Source organism: Mastacembelus armatus, chromosome 22, assembly GCF_900324485.2.
Source record: "Mastacembelus armatus chromosome 22, fMasArm1.2, whole genome shotgun sequence".
In the NCBI taxonomy this organism is placed as follows: Eukaryota; Metazoa; Chordata; class Actinopteri; order Synbranchiformes; family Mastacembelidae; genus Mastacembelus; species Mastacembelus armatus.
In genome coordinates, this window is record NC_046654.1 from 10,433,187 (window position 1) to 10,448,526 (window position 15,340).

Consider the following 15,340-nt stretch of genomic DNA (forward strand, 5'->3'; position numbering starts at 1 on the left):
ATAGATACAGATGAAGTGAAGTTACGACATGCAGGAGGAATGACTCAGTCAGCTATGGGGCTGCGTGCTGTTACCAGATGCATGCAGAGGAGATGAAAAAGAAAGATCGGGACGGAGGAAAAACAAAACAAAACAAAAAAAAAACAGAACAATGAACAACACCTTGTGAGTTTATGATTTGTAAAAAAGCCAATTATGGTCGAGGGCCCACTGAGACAGTTATGACCATTTCCATCTCACCACAGCACAATGACAGACAAGAGGGCATGCTGAAAATGAGAAAAGACTGTGCAGGTACAAAAGAAAAAACTATTTGTCATCAGTCACATCGATACATTTTCACGGCAAAGGACAATAGTTGGTTTTAGATGAACAGAGTAATAAGGAAAATTACTGGTATGGATTGAGAGAAGACATCGACAAAGGTACTGAACAAATGCTCTATGCCTTTACCAGTGCATAACCATCCACAAATAACCCCCAAGAAACCCTTATCAATACGCCGCCATTTAACCTATGGTTTACAGAAAAAAATCCAATTCCATCTCGTCCTTATGTGTCCTCGGGTCAGCAGTGAAGTCTGCAGGGTTTTGTTGAGTCGTCAATTATCATTATCAGACTATACTTTGTGGGATCATTAGGCAAATACAGCATTAATTGTTTTTAGGCCAGTGTTGGAATCCACTTGTGACCAGTCCTTGCATGTTTCTGTTTTAGTAATGTTCTCCCCTTAACGCAGCGCATGAATTTTTAACGACTGATTAATCAGCAACGCAGCGAGACCAAGATATCAGGGTTTTGAAGGTGCAAACAAGTTTCAGAGCAGAGAGACTGAAGAAATAACTATTACATTTAACTAAGACACAAGAACTGGGTATATACTGCAAGACCATGATACTGTATCCAAAGGCCCTGTAGCTGTGTCACATAACTAGTCAGCCACTTGCCAGACTAGTTATTCTGAGACAGGGTCCTCCCCACAATGAAATATGGATAAGAGTAGCGGGGAGAGTGGGCAGCTGTCAACAAATCCCACAGCCTCCCGCCACCACTGATCCATCAGTCCCACATCTGAACCACAACAGTTCTGACCCGCTGGCAAGAGCTGACATTAATCCTAAATCTTCCAGTCAGTGTGAAGGAATGACGGGACACAACATGGTGGTGGGAGAGAATGCTGATACAGGCTCTAACGAGGGAAGGTGCTGATGCTAATGAGCGTATCTGTGGCTCTTTAACGAGCCCGCATCGCTTGATGTCCTAATTTACAGTGAGCTGTGTCTCAGGGGTGCAGGATAATGAGCTGGCCCGGGATTCCCAGGGCAGCAGCTTGTGTAACCCACCTCATGCAGGGGACGCTCACTGCCACCGAGTGTAAGTGAGAGACAGACAAAAGCGGAGAGAACAGGAAGGACATATTCGACTTCTGTGCAAGAGAGGAGGGTGTGAGGGAGGAGGGAGGAGGCAGGGGAGGTGGGTACATGTCATCCCTGCTTGATACGCTTGTTTGTACACACCATTCAGTGCGTCGCTGCAGCGAGTGAGAAAAGCTCGTATTCTCTGTGACAAACTGACCTCGGGCAACAGGAACACTCACAAAAAGAGGAAATGGAGAAGGAAAGCATGGCAGGTGGTGGAGATGTAGAAGCTCTAGCAAACAAAGAGGAAGAGCTGTTGGATTGTGCTTCTGATGGAGCTAAAACTTTTCCATCGGCATCGTCTTTTCCAGTGTTTATTTCAATCATCATCTCCCCTCTGTTTTACAGAGCAACACAGAAATCGGGCTCCTAGTGCACTCCGAAGCAAATTAGCAAATGTGGAGCTCGGTGACCTCAGTGTGGAGACCATCCACAGAGTATACAGTGTGCCCCACCACCCCCACCTCATACTGCTGCGTCTGCACGGCTGCATTAGTCAAGCTTAAATGGGTTTTTCCGCCATGAGAAGCAGAGCATGACATGCGCTAAACAATGGATGGCAGATGAAGAGCCAGTTCCATTTGATGGCCTCTGCTGGCGCTTTTTTGATGTGGATGTGGAATACAAGACTAGCACGATTCATTAAGGGTGCACAGGTGGCCCGGGATCTAATGAGTCACATTTTGCTCGGCTCTATCATGCAAATGGCTCAAAGAGGGATGGTACATGCCTAACAAAAAAAAAACAAAACAAAAAAAAAAGCTTATTTTAGAGTTGGGATTTTTCTCAAAGTAACAGAAAGAACATTTAATACTAAGAAGCTCAAAGTGCACTATAATGCGTTGGCGATAACCTATAACCTAATACTGTTATGCAACTAAAAGCTGACATAAACCTGAAGTTAATAAGACACTGCCTATTTCTATCAGTTAACTTTTAGGGAACTCTTTGTGACAGTGAGAATACCATTGCTAGCTGATCAGTCTCAGCTATTAACAGTGCCCCCCTCTGGCTTAGCTGGTTGCCTGATTAGGAGAATGACTTCACAGTTGATCAGCCAGACAATGAGCACAAAGAGAAAACTATAGCATGGGAGGCATTTTGTTCCAAGCCCAATAAGAGATCCTTACTTATTGAGATAAATGTAAGTTAATTAGTAATAAAAACACATGCACACAGATTTGGTGTAATTATCCAACCATTATTGATCTAACAAAATAGAGTTTTAACTTGGCTGTATAATAAAATGAATATTATATAAAACCCATCACCAAAAATAGCTTGTTTTAGCATGCTAGTCAATTCATCACAGGAGCCACAACAATACAAATTGTACCTGATCTATTAACTGCTCACCACTGAGCACCATTTGAACGTTTGACCTTCTAACACAGCTCGTGACATTATGTTGACATTTAAAGTAATCCCTCCCATGGTTCTTAATCCCAGTGGCCATGGACTGCACTGACCCATCCTCTGAGATAAAGCCCCCTACATGCACTGGCCACACTGACAGAAGAGGCAGGTATAGAAACACAACTCTGATACCCAGACAAGTTACCACCGTGCTCTCAGGGGCTCATGGGGCTCAGAAAATGCAGCAATGAAAGGGCTTTTTAATTATCACAGACAAACTGAGACTGACATTGGGACCATATTTCCTGATACCAGTAGCCTGAAATTATATGTGTCCTTGCTCAAATAAGATGATAATTTTGGTTTGTGTTGTACAAATTGAGCAAGGAAATATATAATTTCTAGCTACTATCTTTGGATTGAGAAAACAAATTGGAGCATAGAAACCTCAAGAACCATTGCAAGTGTGATCTTACAAGTTTTTTGTGGCAACACTAACATGACTACTACCAGTTGTAGTGTGTGTGTAGTGTAATGTAAGTGTTGAAATGTAAAAAAATATTTTTTTTCATGTCTTTTCCTGTTTAATTAGTGTCACTAACAATTTATTCTTTTTATACATTAGTCCGCTGTAATGCATATTCAAATGGCAGGAGGGTGCAAAGGCAGTTCTTTTTTCAGCCAATTATTTTCTGACATTGACAAGGATGATATATTTTCCATTCAGCCTTGGTCTTCACAGTAACGACACCCATGCAACTTTCTGTTATATAATCCATCTCTCCCTGTGTCCATGTAAACTGGATTTTACCTGTCAAGTTTGCTTTTTGCAAGAACTGTAGAAAGTATCACTTGTGCAGCAGGACCAAAAGTGATGAAATGAGAGGTACAAGATGACAACCCATTTATTTAGTAATACATTCTGCAAACTAGAAATTTTATTCAAACTTTAAAGGCTAAAAAAAAAAGAGAAAAAAAAGAAAGAAAGGAGGGAAAGAATGAGGGATGGGGTAGAGGAGCAGGGAGAGAAACGCATCAATTCACAAGCAAGGAATGCAATTTGTTCAATTGACAACACAAATAGTACAATTTAGTTCAGGGAACAAAGCTTTTTTAAACATTTTCTTTTTTTCTGCCATTCCTTTGGAGCTAGAACATAATACAAAATTTACAGTTATTGAACTTTGTAAAATCACTCACAGAGGCCTCTGAGAAGCATTTGAATCAACATTGACAATACTTATCTACAGCACTCTAAAGCTATTCTCGAATGTAATCATAAATATAGCAGACATGGATGTATGTATGCACACTGTGAATGCTTACGAGGTTACCATGTTAAAACACTTGCATTTGTTAAAAGTATGACATCATCTGCAGTGGAAAATTAAATAAGCTTTAAAGACTGAGAAGGTAACATGGAAAAAAATAGCATACAAACCAGAGATGGTTGAAAAGTTGTACCTTGTGACAACCAGGACAAAGTCACTTTGCTGATAGCTTAAGTACCCTAACATGGAGACAGTTTTTAATCTGTAAGAGTGTAATGTCAGCAGCATTACTCCTCATCATAGTGTTTTGTTGAGAAAGTACTTTAGGGGGCAACACGAGATTGGGTAAGGCAAATCGGTGAGCTTATATATAAGCTGAAAAAGGTCAGCAAAGTGAGGCTCAGGTTGCCCTGCAGCGGGACAAATAAACCACCAAGGGACCACAGTAAACGCCACAACCGAGGTACATCAATATGTACAAGAGGGCGCAAGCATTTAAACTCCCTTTGTCTGCCAGGTAGTCCTCCATACAAGAATATACAGGATGCACTGCAGGCAACCAAAGGTTATTCTGTAAATAGCTTTATAATCTTATTTTCTACAATAATTTTCTAAAAAAAAAAAAAAAAAAAAAAAGCTGATTATACAGATGATCAGTGCATATGACTACTGTCATTTAGTCACACCTATTTTCTCACACACCTCACATTTCTAAAACCCTGAACTCTCAATACAATTCTAAATTTGAGCTAAGTGAGCATCGTATGTTAGTGAAATTACACAGGTGAGCATCTTAAGGTACTGTTTGGGAGTGGGGGGTGTGGAGCTTATACAACAAAACCAATAGTGTTTCTAGTTACCAAAATAAGTTTCCATTTGCAGTAGCCATTTAAACCACTGTTTTCTTAAACTCTGCACTATTCAGTCAAATAATCAAAGCCCAGACTTATCCTACTGAACAGATCAGTGTTCCAAAGATAAGGTTTAAGGGAAGAACAATAAGGAAACTGTTCTCATTAAGGGAACTTTCTTTTGTAGAGTTTGGATTTATGCAACACAAGACAAACACTTCCTATAAATGTTATGAGGTATTTCAGTAAATGAAAATTAAAAAAAACAGGAATACAGATTTGGGATGTTTTTTGTTACTTCTTTTTTTTTAAGGATGGTAGAGTAACATGGATGCAGTGGAAATTTTACACTTTACATTATTTAAATAAAACACCCAGATGTGACAATTCACAGCCAAACGCCACCGCGAATATTCACATTCCAGCTATAGGAATTTTTAATGGCAAAAAGCTCTACATTTTTCAGTCTGTTGAATATGTCTGCTATAAAAATGGCCAGCAACCTTTCAGGGCCACGTTCAGAACTGTAATATTTCTGAGCCAGAATGTAGGATAGTCCAGGTGTGGGGGGTATGGAGACCCTCTGCTGCTTTAGATATTTAGTGTACTTGCTTAAACAAGCAATGCAGCACAAAGCAGATTAAAGATCAAAAACAAGCTGCTTATGGAAATTTATAAATGACGTCCATACACAGACATTTGTCTCACTCTGAATAATATGACTTTAGACCATGTCAGTATAGTATTTGTGAGTACCAATACTCTGAAATCAGAAAAGATGTGAGTTGAAAGATATTTTAATGTTCTGCTGCTTTTTTAATAGGAAGAAATATTCAGTGAAACCACATTTGCATGCAAACACACCAAAAAAAAAAATCTGTTTCACTATTTGACAGGTTTTAGCGTCAAGTTAGCTACCACTTTACCAAGAAACCCATTGAATTATGAGTATTTTATTTATAGGTTGTTTAAAGATACTCTATGGAGTTTCCACTGTGCACACAGATTTACATTCAACATGTCTTACCAAAATGCATTTTGTGTGTCTTTAAGGCCTAACAAACATCCCCATACCTCACGTAACATTTTCAATGGCTTTCCCGCCCCCCTTTTTTAAAAATTCTGCATGTTTTCACACCAGCTTGAAGTCTTATCTATTATTGGTTCATTGGCACTTTTATACCACGTAACCATGACATCAGCTGTTGATATACACAATTCTGCCTCTTGCATTTATTAATTATGTTTAATGTCACTCCATGCGATTGTCCTGTATGGTCGTCCCTGTGCACTTGCTAGTAGAGCAAGGACCCACTCGTCGAAATATTTCTCTACAGAACCACGAGTGGTCAAACACTCCACAGAGTACCTTTAAAAATGTGAAAATTTTAAAGCAAAGTTTACATAGCTCTAACTTTTAACATCTTTTGCAGGGTTACTGCTATGTTCTCTTGTATACTATTACTTCGCGTGACATAGACTTCGCAGTTTCAAAATTTGAGTGGTCTTTGGCCATGATGCCACAAAAGTGCATTAGAAAGCAGCTAATTCAGGATTACAGTGAAAGTTACAGTCTGATATAATATTTTGCTTTCCACCACAAACCTAAATGCGGTGACATTGTTAGGATTGTCATTTTGATAAATGAAAAATTACAAATTTAGTACATTATGCGTATTATATAAATCAAATCCTCAGTATTGAGCAGAGGGACACCAAGTGGTAAACCTTTGTTTACCAAAACACAGAAATTCAACTAACCATCCCAAGACATACCAAAATCACATTTTGTCTATGGCAAAAAACTAACTCAAGCAACATGATTTATTCCTTGAACGTTTAGGTCAAAAATATGTACATACATAAATTTCCAACAATACAAATTTAGATTAAAATGGCAGAAAATAAATCTGAATTAAAACCCATTTCTATTGAAATGTATCTACTGTATGTGTGTTAAATACAGGTTTAGTCAGACTAATAATTTTTTCAGAAGGGGAAATTAACTGGGGGGGGGGGTGGGGTGGGGGGTATCAACCCACAGATCATAAACTATAGCAGCAAACAATATTGTGCTCTCACTTGTGGTATCGAAGGGGAGGATCTTTAAGCAGAGCAAACCCAAAAATGATTAAAAAAAAAGGACATAAAAAAAAAAAAAAAGGTGTTACACAACCTTGAGGACTCACTGCAGTTAGATTTGTTCTTGGGTTGAGTGTCCAACTAAAAATCATGGGGGAAGAGAACAAAAAAAAAAAAACTAAAAAAAAATTTAAAAATTGCCTTACGTCACAACTTTCTCCTTTCTTTAGATTGGTAATGGGTAACTTTCTCTAAAAGTCAGTGCTTAAACTAATCACATTAGTGAAATAATCAGATGTTAAAGGTAGAAACTAAAAATCTATTTGTACCACATGCAAAAACTGAATATCATGGAAAAAAAAAAAGACTTGGCATAGGCTGTAATAAAGCTGAACTAAGTAATCATAAATCATATGGCACCCAGAGTGGGCACTGGTAATGTTTTATGTTTAAAAAATGATATTTAAATATGACACAACAGATGGGTAGACTAGTCGACATCTGACTAGCTGCAAACCATTGTGCATCATTAGGGAACTGAACTTCAGATAACAGTATACATCTGATATATAACTTGAAGCTGTTCAAACAGTGTAACAGTATGTAAACTGTAATCCGAAGCTTTTTGGAATAAGAAGTAGTGAAAACCTATGTGAGGTTGATATGGAACACTGGCTGAAAAAAAAAAAAAAAGAAAAAAGAAAAAAGGGAGACATTGCATAAGCAATGGGAGAGAAATTCACTTAAACAGCCTGGTCTGTCGGAACCACCTTAACACATTTAAATTAGAGTTACACACACAGATCTGCATTTACTCTAACACACGTGCGCGCATACATACACACAGCACCCACGCACGCTTGCAAGTATCTATCCGCACAAACAAACATGTTAACAGGGGTCTATTTATCATCAGATGCCTCAATGAAATGAAAAAATATATATATTTTTCACTCCACACTTCCAAAATGACTGAGAAACACTTTGCTATTATTATTTGAGCATGTACAGAAAACCACTTACAAAAATAAAATACAATTTAAAAAAAAAAAAAGCGCAGGGAAAAAAAATAATTAAATGGTTTGATATAGAGAGCTTACTGTGCTGTCAACTATACAATTTACCCGTTTCTTAAAGGAGCATAGACTAACTGAAAGCCAAAACAAAAAAAAAAAAACCAAAACAAAAAAAAAAAAAGTCAAAGCGCAGGACATTGTGCCTGGAGGACAAGCAGTAATATTCACTGAATAGACATTTGTTAGAATTCCAGAAAAGCAGGAAAAGGCAGATAGTGCATAAAAGGTTCTCTTTTTCATTTCTTTCATTTTTTAACTTAAAATCAAGCTGCATTAAATACAGGCTGTTTGTACAGGACAATTGCACTTCACAAAAACAGAAATATACAAACACACACAAGGAAATGTGAATCAAATTAATTACAGCAAAAAATCTTACTACTTAAGCTGATTATTTAACAAAAAGAAAGAAAACCTTGTGGACTCACTTGTTATGGATTACTTTAGAGGAGAGTATTAAGGTGGATGAACATAAAGGGGAGACAAGACGGTGGGGATCCTGAACTCCAGAGTGGACTGGTGCTGCACTATTCCAGGTTTGTGTGCATGCAACTCCTCTTCCTCCTCCTCCCATGAATTTCCCTTCTTAGAAACCAAAAGCTCAGAGTGACGGAGAGACAGACTGCTGAGCTGAGCTGCTGTGGGTCTTGAGAGGATGGTTGTTTGTAAACTCTATGCTGTGTTAGTGGTAGGAGGTTGTGTTACCACATGTCGTCTGTGGACGCAGAGTCCTTGATGAGAGAGGAGAAGAAGGAAAAACCCTTCAGACTCTAGCTCGACTTCTCTGAGATCTCTATCAAGAGCTGGACAGGTTTAAGCATGTACTATTACAGACTGACAGATGACAAAAATCATCCAGGAGCTGATAGAGAAATTTACATCCCACCAGTTTTCTCCTCCAAATATGTTTGATGTGATTGTAAAGACTGTTTCCAACAGATAATCTACACACAAAGGCATTTGTTTTGAATACCTAGTACAAATACAACAATGATTTACACCCTCTAATACAGCAAACTGAATCTACTTAGTAATAGTTAACTTAAATGTATACATATAAACAAAAAAGTGTTTATAATTGAGCAGATTTACTGTTATAGCTTACCAGAAGACAACTAAATTATTCAGTTTACACAATATTTTGTGGAATAAATATTTGGTGTAATTAAAATCTAAATTCATAAAGAACTATTAAGGCAGAATACTCCACTTTTTTGATTATTTTGATTGTTTGACTCTAATGAACACATACATGTATGATACTGATTGACTGACTTCAGGCGTAAATTAGCATTGATCAACCACTGAAGACTAAATAGAAAAATCAACTAATTCAGTACAACAACTACATGCTAAGAGCTAAAGCATTTACTGCCATTATCATCATAACAGGTATAATTGCAATAATATGTCAATACTACGTCCAGGATGTACCGCTGTCAGTGTATCCTGGGTGACTGGGGCATATCTGAATGGACTGTTACTGACTAAAATAAAGTTCTTCAAATACAAATCTTTTTTTTACCATACAAATCCATTTTGCTTTAAAACAGCTGAGCATTATAGTATATAGTACAATACAGTATTTTGGTCCATTTGAGTGTGAAAATTAGAGCATAGTCAATGCAAAAATATTACTTGGCTGCTTTGGTGCAACAGAGTAACTGACACTGTTACAAATGAGCAAAGTACACAAATTTGCTAAGCTCTGCCACTATCAAATCTGCAGGGGAAGAAACCTCACAAAAGAACATGTTTTTATAGTTCTAATAGGTCCAACAAAATGATTTTTGTGATCTTTTTTTTTTTTAAGTATTTACTTTAAACGTATGAAATTGACAATTTTGTCCATTAATATACACTCACTAAACCATAAAGAGTAAAAACATATTTTCTTAACTTGAAAATGTATCAAAAATCTAAAACTGAAATCTCTTGTTTTCAGACCCTTATATACTGCACTCAAGGTTCTTTCTGTTCGCTTTACTTGAGATGTGTCTCAAACTTGACAGGAATCCACCTGTGGAATACCAAACTGAGTAGACAGTACAGAAAGGCACATGGCTATATGCATGTAAGGTCCCACGATTCATACTGCATGTTAGGACAAAAACCAAGCCATGAAGTCAAACAAAATCACTGTACACCTCCAATTAAAACTGTGGCAAGAGATCACTCAGGGCAAGAAAATAAAATTTCTATTTCCATTTCTAACCAACTCAGCAGCACTCCTTCAATCAGGGCTTTATGGTAGACGGGCTAGATACTGGCTGGAGTTTGCCAAAAGCAAAAAGATCCTCTGGTCTGAAGAAACGGAAAAATAACCCTTTGAGCAGAACTTCAAACACCTGGCTAAGACAACGTACCAGCAGACTACCTACTTTTGAGTCTTAATACCTTTGTAAATGAGAGATTTACTGTCTGATTTCAATAATTGAGCATACATTTTAAAAACCTTTTTTTACTTTGTTATTATAAGGACATTATTATGTGTATAATGAGCAAAATTGAAATTATATCCATTTTCAGTTAAACCTTCAGCTCAAAATGTGAAGAAACTAGAGGGGTTTGAGTACTTTCTGTAGTGACTGTATTTTTAATCAACACTGCACATCTTCAGCTGCTGTGCACATTTATTTTTACTCATTTTCAGACTGTAGCTCTACGGTGCAGTGGGAAGCTCGCTAATTTCGATAGATATACATTTCTCCTCTTTCTTGAGATTGACAGACACCTAATACCAAAGGATGTAGAACGATTGAGCAAAAAACTTGAGACTTGATTGAGATGTTCATGCATTCCCTTGCTACAGGGAGCGGTCTGTGAGAAACTGGTTCAGCCACTAGCACATAACCCAACATTAAAAAAACAAACAAAACAACAACAAAAAAAAACATACTATTTAAGAATAAAAAGAAACTGTCAGTAAACATTCCAATAAACATTTAATATATATTCTTGATCAAGATTTAAGTTAATTTGTTCTCATTAAAGAACAATCTCATCTATATATTTTTTAAGGACTAAATACACTGATTATTATTAAAGAAATTTAATCCTCTCTTAAAATTCTGTGCTGTTTATGACAAAGAAACGTCCATATCACCAATAAGGTTTTCACTTTAAGTAAACAAAACTGCAACACGTGTAACTATGTGATGTAGATATCTTGTATGACAAAAGCACTAAGAAATGTCTCCAATTACATTTCTCACCCTACTTTCCCCCCTTTCACCCTAATTTCAGTATCATGATCGCTTCTGCAAAATGCTACACACCCATCTTAACAAAACTCTAATTTTACTAAATATAATCACTTACATTTACAGTGAATTAATGACTCCATGTGCTTTTCTGCATTTGTGGTGGTAAAAATTAGTTTCCAATGGGGGTATTCGGTTTTCTTGTCACAAATGTTCATCTTTGTCTTCACAAGAAATCACATTTCACAGGGAATACCTTTTATTCCCTGCCAAATGTTACGATTAACATGAAAGTTGTCTAAAGATGTAAAAGGCAGAAAGAGCTGTATGGATTGCATTTGTTTCAATGCAAAGCAAGTTCTACTATTAATAATAAAAATAATAGAGAAATCATAAAGGTGGTTGTCTATCCAAACAGAGCAACCAGAAAATGGTAGACAGGCTGAGCCAGAGTGCTGCAACACCCACAGACAACTATGAAAGATGTCAGTAGAAGAACTTGAAAAACAATGTGGCAAAATGTTTGCTGCCTGAAACCACATAAAGACAGTGCAAGATGCAAACAGAGTTAATTCTCTGATAAAGAGACTAAAAGACTACCGTTCTATCGAGCATCAGTTTTTTTGCAGCAGCTGCAAGAACAACAAAGGGGGCACCCAGTATAGAAACATTTCAAGAATCTGATGGGGAAGACCAAATTCTAGTGCTTTAAAAAGATAATCACAGTACACTAGGTGTGACAATGGTAAGAGTAAATAGTAAATAATATATAAAAACAAACAGCTGAGTAGTCCATATTTATTTCTAATTGAGTCATACCGAACAGATTAATATGCAAATCTATTCCTAGTGTCATGAGTTCATATCTTAACATACTGTGCAACAGTTTAATGTTATATCCCTAACATACACATAGTAAAATCCACACTGCACTGGCTTCAGAAACAATTGCCCAATATGTGTCTAGGCCAGGACTCAAATTTAAATGTCAATATGAACTATTGTATTCAAGTAAACTTTTCAGAGTCTCTGACCTACTCTTTCAACCAAGCTTATGAAAATCTACAAAGAATTATCAGTATTTAGCTGTACCAAGATGATCCAGATGTGTCAAAAGACCTAGAAAGTAGAAATACTACCAAGGGTGGTTCAAATGATTGAAAAGGCTGAATACAGGGCTGAATAAGTTTCCTCTGAACCATTTATAGTTGCAATAATTTCTAAGAAAATAGTTACACTAGAATTAATTTCTCTGTGGAAAGCTTTGTGTAGAATCCTAGCAAAAAATTTTCATTCTCTATTCAATACAGACAATGGGACTGATGTCTTGCAAATGCGAGACAATATGTGCACAATAAAATATAGCTCAGAGTCAGTGAGCTTATCTGATGAAAATTTGAAAGCATGATATCTTGCATGAGCGACAGCACCAACTTTGTGGCCTGAGGACCTGACTTGATCTTAAGCAAGTATGTAGGCGAATGCAGTTTTCATTGAATCCATACATACACCGTACATTTTCTCTTAATACCTCTGTCTTTGTTCATGAGACTGACACTTTGGATACTGAACGTGCAATACAATTGTGGTTCTTTGTCAAAATTAAATCAAGTTTGTCACTGACGAAATAACTTGGAGTTTTATCAGACAATATTGCATCACTTTTTGCTGGTGTCAGCCATACAGAAAATTTGAAATATTACAATACCGGTGCTTTGGATTGTATTTGTATTTGGATTCACAAAAAGTGGACAGAAGACAAAGTGATACCCTAGACAGGGCACTATGTCATCACAAAGTAAAAACGTTTTTCTCTGACTTAAAAAAACCTATTTCCTTGTGCCTTCAACCTACATACTAATGACATGCATAAAATTGGTTAAAATTTGATGGCCACACTTTAAAGAGCATGCATTCACTAAACAAAGCACACCCACAAAGAGTTAAAAACAAGATGGGATACTTACTGTGTCATCACTTCGGTAGGGGTTGAGTTTGTTGTACACCGCTTCAATAACACTTCGTCTGAGAGGAAGCAAAGTATAAAAATATTAAATATTGGCTTTCATTAAAGTGGGGGGGGAAAAAAAAAACTTGTCAAAGTTTGAAGGTTTCATTTGTTCTAACCACAAGCTCACTCACTTGCTTGCCAACTCCCCTCCAGGAGGAAGGTTAGGGATGCTCTCAGATGCTAACGTCCGCATAACATGGACCAAATCCGGGACACCTTCATCTCCCTGCTTTTTGATAATCTCTATCAGAAAACAAATTCATATTCTTTAGTTTTCACAAGATATACTGTAAGAAATTAAAACCACATTTATGTATGACTGTGCAGTGCAGAACTATTATGACCAAAACATATTAACCAAATACTAAATGCATTTTAAGTTGTAACCAGTTTGAACATATGACTCATCCTTTGAATATCCTAAAAGAACCTTAACATGTAGCTCTCTATTCATTGTTACTGGAAATAACTGAATTAGGTTCTTTCCTCAAGAATATTAAGAATAAACCTGACATGACACGTGATCAGTCCACACCATTCTACACATAGCTACGGAAATTTTGTCCATCCAATCGTGCCTTATTAAAATTATTTCAAATTAAGGGGCTTACATTGACAAGAAAATTATCAGAATCAAAAGGAAAAACAGAGATTATTATGTCAATATTCCACTTTCTGTGGTAGTCTACTAACACAACCTACCTTCTACTCTAGCCTCCAGATATTTATCCAGCTCAGCTTCTCGTTTCACTGCTTCTGGAGATACCTTTGGAGCCCCAGGAAAGCAGATTAACACAACACTCATATTGTCCCGGCTTCCCTATAAAAAACGAAGAATACAAAGGTCATGTAAATCGACCATAGTGCCAAAACAGACAAAGTTGTATCAAAATGCCAGTGTAGGTTTCATGGGCATACCATACCTTGTATAAGCAGGTGTCAAGGATTTCATTGCTGACTCTTTCAAGATCATCTGTTACCTCTAGCCTTGACCTAACGAAGTCACACAGTTCGTCATTGGCCATGACATCCCAGATGCCATCACAAGCTAGTATAATGAATTCATCTTCTCCCTCACATCTCTCTATTGCACAAACTTCAGGCTCAGGAGACACAAGCTGCTCTGTTGGGCCTTTTCCATGCACGCACTTGTAGTCGAAGTCTCCCAGAGCCCGAGACACAGCTAGTGATCCATTAACTCTCTGGATCATGACTGAGCCACCGGCATTCTGGATCCTTTCCTTCTCCAGTGGGTTGCTGGGTTTGTGATCCTGTGTGAAGAAGTGCACCGCTCCACCTCGGCTGAGGAGTCCCCGCGAGTCTCCACAGTTGATAAAGTAGATATGGCTTGGAGAAATCATCACTCCTACTGCGGTGGAACCACTGCGGTCCACACCATGCTTCTTCTCAGAGATGGTTCGCATGTGTTCATCAATCTGCAGGAATCCTGTGCGGATCCCATTCTTCACGCTATCCACACAGGGGTCCTCTTGCAGAGCACTCTGGAAGTCTGAGTTGCTGGTGATGTGCTCTAGCAGGTGCTCACAGCAGTATTTGGCCACCTGGGAGCCAGCATGCCCATCATAAACAGCAAAGAATGACCAGAGATCGAGACCATGAGGCAGACCAATTACTGCTGTATGTGCATCTTCCATCTCTACCCGCCAGCCCTGCATGCTGCTCAGCCCAAACCTCAGGCTGTTACCCGCTCCATGGGAATTGTGTTTTTCCATCTTTGGTTTGTCCAGAAATGCACCCATTGTGTCCCTCTTAAAACCTGTAACAAACTGAAAGACATTAATCTGATTATTAAATATAGCAGGTTTTCTATTTGGTTTCTGAAACACCCAAAGACTTAGTTCTCAAGTCAGTTTCTAATCACAGTGTTATCCACAGTTAGCTTGGGAACCAAACCAAAAAAAAAAAAAAAAAAATCAAAAAAACATACATACATCCTCTGAACAATGGTACACAGAAGAAGGGCAGAGGTTTTCTTAAAAAACTTTCACATTAATAGAGCACATCTTCCATCCATTTGTGGCAAAGGATTAGCATCTTAGAGCTGAGTTCAG

The 15,340-nt window shown here is 37.7% G+C and overlaps 1 protein-coding gene across 6 annotated transcripts in view; it reads right to left on the reverse strand.

Annotated features, from left to right (window-relative positions):
* ppm1aa (protein phosphatase, Mg2+/Mn2+ dependent, 1Aa) overlaps positions 1 to 15,340 on the reverse strand; it is a 64,588-nt gene that overhangs the window by 48,231 nt on the left and 1,017 nt on the right. For 4 of the 6 annotated variants that reach the window (XR_003296052.2, XR_003296053.1, XM_026313163.1 and 1 more), the window contains exons 2-5: positions 14,192 to 15,055; positions 13,971 to 14,088; positions 13,400 to 13,511; positions 13,225 to 13,282 (exon numbers count right to left, since the gene is read on the reverse strand). Coding sequence is in view for 3 of the 6 variants with exons in the window: in XM_026313163.1 (XP_026168948.1) it covers positions 13,225 to 13,282; positions 13,400 to 13,511; positions 13,971 to 14,088; positions 14,192 to 15,028 (1,125 nt within the window). In the remaining 3 variants the exon portion in view is untranslated. Of the gene's footprint in view, positions 1 to 7,104; positions 7,120 to 7,491; positions 8,786 to 13,224; positions 13,283 to 13,399; positions 13,512 to 13,970; positions 14,089 to 14,191; positions 15,056 to 15,340 lie in introns of those variants that run through there. The other 2 variants (XR_003296051.1, XM_026313331.1) reach the window with 2 other exon arrangements.